The sequence below is a fragment of the Gavialis gangeticus genome, unplaced genomic scaffold (genome assembly GCF_001723915.1).
Source record: "Gavialis gangeticus isolate Ggan-Ray unplaced genomic scaffold, GavGan_comp1, whole genome shotgun sequence".
In the NCBI taxonomy this organism is placed as follows: domain Eukaryota; kingdom Metazoa; phylum Chordata; order Crocodylia; family Gavialidae; genus Gavialis; species Gavialis gangeticus.
Genome location: NW_017729031.1, coordinates 51,686,251 through 51,691,071, shown reverse-complemented (window position 1 = coordinate 51,691,071; position 4,821 = coordinate 51,686,251). Strand labels below are relative to the sequence as shown.

The 4,821-nt window shown below is 42.5% G+C and overlaps 1 protein-coding gene across 2 annotated transcripts in view; it reads right to left on the bottom strand.

Annotated features, from left to right (window-relative positions):
* The window catches only part of CERS6 (ceramide synthase 6), a 310,243-nt gene that overhangs the window by 63,956 nt on the left and 241,466 nt on the right, over positions 1 to 4,821 (bottom strand). For both annotated transcript variants that reach the window (XM_019522753.1, XM_019522754.1), the window contains exon 7: positions 2,385 to 2,513. In XM_019522753.1, the coding sequence (XP_019378298.1) occupies positions 2,385 to 2,513 (129 nt within the window). The remainder of the gene's footprint in view (positions 1 to 2,384; positions 2,514 to 4,821) is intronic.

Genomic DNA, 4,821 nt, shown 5'->3' with positions numbered 1-4,821 from the left:
CTCTTCTTGTCCTCCTAGGGTGCATCCAGACAACCATGCACATGTGGTATGTGGCAGTGCTGCAGAACACATGCCAGACAAGCAGGCATTCACCACACTGCTAATTTGCAGCACAGTGAGGTTTTTTTTTTTTACACCAGGAGATCCCGGTGTCAAAAACCCCATGCCTGAAAAAAGTGGGGCATGTGGCAGCTGTGTACACCACCTGAAACTGGAGCCTAGCCCACTGGAGCCATGTTCCAGCTGCTGGCCAGGCTCTGCATGCCAGAATGCTGTTGGAGCTCTGGGAGGCCCCAGGACCTCAGGTAAAGCTCCCCTACCCCATCTGGGGCAACCTGCCATGTGCCAGAGCATGCTGTGCATGGGCACTCCTCAGAGACAAGTAGCTGCTGCACAACTATGTGTCACTGCTGTTTGTCTTTCAGGAAATGCATGTGCATGGTCATCTGGACATGTCCCCACAGGGCAACCAGTTTGACAGAAAAAGGACCATAGTTTAGTCTATCATCTAAACAATAACCCCAGCCTGCATTAGAGATGTATACAGCTAGCAGCTTTGTTTCACAAGTGTGCCTTAGAACAGAAAGTTTCACAATATTCACTGATTTATCAGAGATAGCTATCTCAAGATTCAAACAAATGTCAAGTGAGACTTTCAACAGCACTGAAGCAAGTTAGTCGTTTGATTTGCACTGAAATTAGGTAACTAACCTGCTTAGGGACTTCTGAGAAATCTCACTAGTTACCGTCTGCATCTTTAGGTACCTAAATAATTTTGAAAATATGGCCTGAAATAGCCAAATGTCATACAAATGATGCATAGAGTTTTCCACAGAAAAAGTTGGGAACGCCCTATCTTTTCAGGTCCATTTTCCCCTTCCGAAACCAGTTTATTGGCAATCGATATAGAATATTGTGACAAAATAGCCTTTGGAAACTGCTTTTCATCTTTGCAAAAGAAAGAATTTTCTGAGTGTATTTGTCATGACAGGGTTTATCAGTCATTTTCATGTATTTATCTTAGAAAGACAGTGAATGAACAGTGAAATCAAGAGAAAAAAGTGCATCACATTAACTTTGCCATTAAGGTTTTAATCAGCGAAACCATACAATGTATAGATCTTCCAAGTATTGTGATGTTTTCTGGTAGCATTTATTATGTAAAAGTACTTTCAAAGTAGCATTTTATTGGTAGGGATAAGACATTGGGCCATGTAGGTGAATTAATTGCCTAGTTAAATGCCTACATGCATCTACCAGCCTTTGCCAAATAGGTAAAAAGTTCTTTTTATGGCCATAAGTATTTCTAATTTCCAAGCCTTCATTATTCACTGCCTTCATGCTGTGCAGTCATGTATATGCATCTACGATGGATTTACAGTAATACAGGATCAGAATGGCAAGAGTTACAACTCCTTTACACTCAAATTACCCATGTGGCCATGACTTTATAAATGCAAGTAGATTGGAGAATTTGAACCACAGCATGGCAGGCATAATCTAGTCTCGAAACAGGGTTACTGCAACAACCTCTATAAAATGTCTTTTTATATAAAATAATAATAGGCTCTGAGTCTGACCTGCACACAGGGAATGCTTAGTGCTGCTCAGTGTGGGTTCAATGGTGAATCTAAGCTTTTTTGTGATCTACTGACTGAAAGTATATTCTAATGCATACTTCTAATGTAGTTTTACAACAGCTGGAGATCATCTGGGCATAAAGCCCTTGTCCTTTTCCTGGCCAAACCTCTAGTATGGATGTGTTGATGAGGAAACATAGGAGTGTCGATAATGGCTCTATATCACCTGAGGATTATCTGCACTAGTTCCCATCCAGTGTGGGTCCTAAGCCAACTTTGAGGCCCAAAGCCATAATGTATGGGTTTCTTCAAAAAGTGTGTTACACTTTTGGCAAGAAAATGCACTATATGAGTTTTTGCTCTGCTATCTAGAATAGACTTTGTCCTGGGAAACACTCTTTAGCATGAGGAAGATAGGATCATACCTATATGTTTGCGCGTTAACAGGACACAGAATTATTTATTAGATTTATACACTACCCTTCTCAGTAAAGGCTCAGGGCAGCTTACAATAATAAACTATAGGTTTACTAAACTAATCAGTTAGAAATAACTTCTAAAATGTGTACAACATAAAATAAATTATACACCAGAAACTACCTAACAGTATTCAAATTTAGTACTGCTTGCTAAATGCCTACCCAAATAAGGTCTTAGAACACTTCTGGAAAGATGTCCATGCTTAGTCTCTGGTAGCTTCAAGGCAAAGGCTCCAAGGCAAACTGAATAAAATGCTTATACAATTAGCATGGTTCTTTGACATTTTGAACAGGACAGACACTGATGACACTTGAGCAATCTCACCTCCAGTACCACGTCAGCTAAATCATGAAGACAAAGGGTCATGGTTCCTGCTCGGATCCAGTTGTTTATATAGGAAATGTTTATCAACATGATTGTAACAATGTGATGTGTGAACATGATGCTGAAATCCTGGAGCGGCAAAGAAGAATAATAAGAAGAAAAACCACAGTGAGATATTGTGTGGGAGATTTAGCATCCTTACCCAAATAGATGGGTGCTTTTTAAAGTTTAGAATCAGGGCGAGCAGTTACAATGCATAAAAGATTCTGCATAATTCTTTGAACTACGTGCACACCAAATACACAACTATTCATTTTATTTAGATTGAATCAAATAGTTATTGTGCGTTAAGTAAATACAAATGCATTATCAAGAATAAAGCAACATTTACATCTCTCAGTTCACAGTAATTAAACCTAATGAAATAAAGCGTTTACAGCCAAAATTAGTTTCAAAAGGCACATGTACATGCAACTCCAAATTATACTCTTTCTCTTATTCCCTAATCAGCTTACAATACAGAAAAGTGGGATACTGCTTCAGATACTGTTATAAGGATTGAGTGCATTTACAGTAGACAGAAACAAGAACACACATTTCTATGGTATTAAAGGCTACACTTCACGCACTAACATATATTTCAGATTTCCTTGAGCTGAGGATCCCATCACTACCTTTTTAAAAAAAAATAGAAGCTACTCTTCCATCAAACATGTCACTGGGTGGGAAGACCCTCTAATGAACTTAGCCCCCATCTGTGACAACCTGCTGCATTGGTAAGTCTTCAGGATCACTTGGTCTTCCTTAGAGCCAACAAATTAGAGCCATTGGTAGTGAAAGCTGCAGGGAGTACCAAGTCTCCTGCGGGAGTCCCTTGATCACAGCAAAGAGCCCAAGTCATATTACAACTTCTAGGGAAGAAGCTGAGAAGTGCGACTCTGAAAGGAGCCAGTTAGAGAAAGGCTGGTTCTTTTTGGCTCCTGGGCAGATGGCCTGTGCTGTGCAAGAGCTGGAAAACAATATAATTTTCTGCTGAAAACTCTGAACTCGGGAGAAAGGGACTTTTTTAGTTGCTGAACTGGTGGTAAACAGATTTATTTTGATGGAAAAATAAAACCAAAACACCAAACAAAAGGTATTGAAATTCTAAGACTGGAGAAAAGTACTGGGGACACCGACTTAGGGTATGTCTGGACTGTAGCCTGCAGCTTGTATCAGTGTGGGCTAACCCTCTTGATAGGTGTGCCACAAAGTAGCCCCGCACCCTTCCTGAATGCCACTTTCAGTTAAGTGTTCAGGTCAGAGTTCACAAGGTTGTGACATGGAAATGCCCTGCCAGTGGTCCTCCCATTCCACCTTCTGGACTCCCAGAAAACAGGAAAAGTGAGGGTTGAAAGACTAATGCAACAGAATAAAACACTTACCCTCTTTGCTTATAAAAGTTCTTCCTTTTTCAGCATGAAATGACAAACATTATTGCATATTATTTCCTTCTCCAAACACCACTGAGGCTCAATTCTTCATTGTCTAGTATGGTAGTTCTCAACCAGGGTCTTAAGGCAGCACAGGGCACTACAAGAACCTGCCCAGGGTGTCAAAACACTCACACTGCTGCTGCAGGGTGAAAGTGTCTCATGCACTTTCATTTTCAGGAGGCAACTTGGAGCCAAACTAAGAAACGGCTGCAGCAGAAGGGTGTGCCTGCTTTCATTACATTATGGGGGCAGATAGGCTGCTTCTGATGCAGCTCTTCCCAATTCAGCCCTGACCTGCCTCCTGGAAAGTGAGGCATGGGGTACAGTTCCACTAGGTCAGCGTACCTCTGTTTCTAGGAGACACCAGGCAAAGTCAGCCCAGGAAGGGCTGCAGCAACACAACAGACTCCTGCCATACAGCTTGACTCTGCAGGAGGTATGTGGTGCTGTTTCACCTGGTTGTAGTGGTGGCAGATAAACATGCCGCAGCACCCCGTGGCCTGCTCTCTCTCTCCCCTCCCCAGCCTTATGCATCCTTTTGTTCATCCCCTGCTTTCCCACCCATACAGTGTGCCTCCTCCCTGCTGACCAGGCGACCCCAGACTCTGTTCCTTAAGGCTCCATGGCTGGAGTTCAGAGGGGATCCCCCCAGGTAACTAAGAGAAGAACTGGGTCCAGTGGTTCCTAGTCCCCACTAGTGACCTGGAGCCACATGTGGAGAGTCCACTGCTGTGCTGGGAGCACATGTGCACTGGGCCAAGGCAGAGTTAGGGAAACACTCCATGCCAGTGGCCTGAAGGGATGAATATAATATAATTACAGTTATCTAATCAGTCCACTGTCATCTAATCCACTGTCACTCTACAAAACTACAAGACCTGGCATCCCATGACACTGTCTGGTTGCTGCTTGCTGCTGTTCTTGCATCCGGCCTAGTACTGAAGCTAGAAGGTATGGGGGGA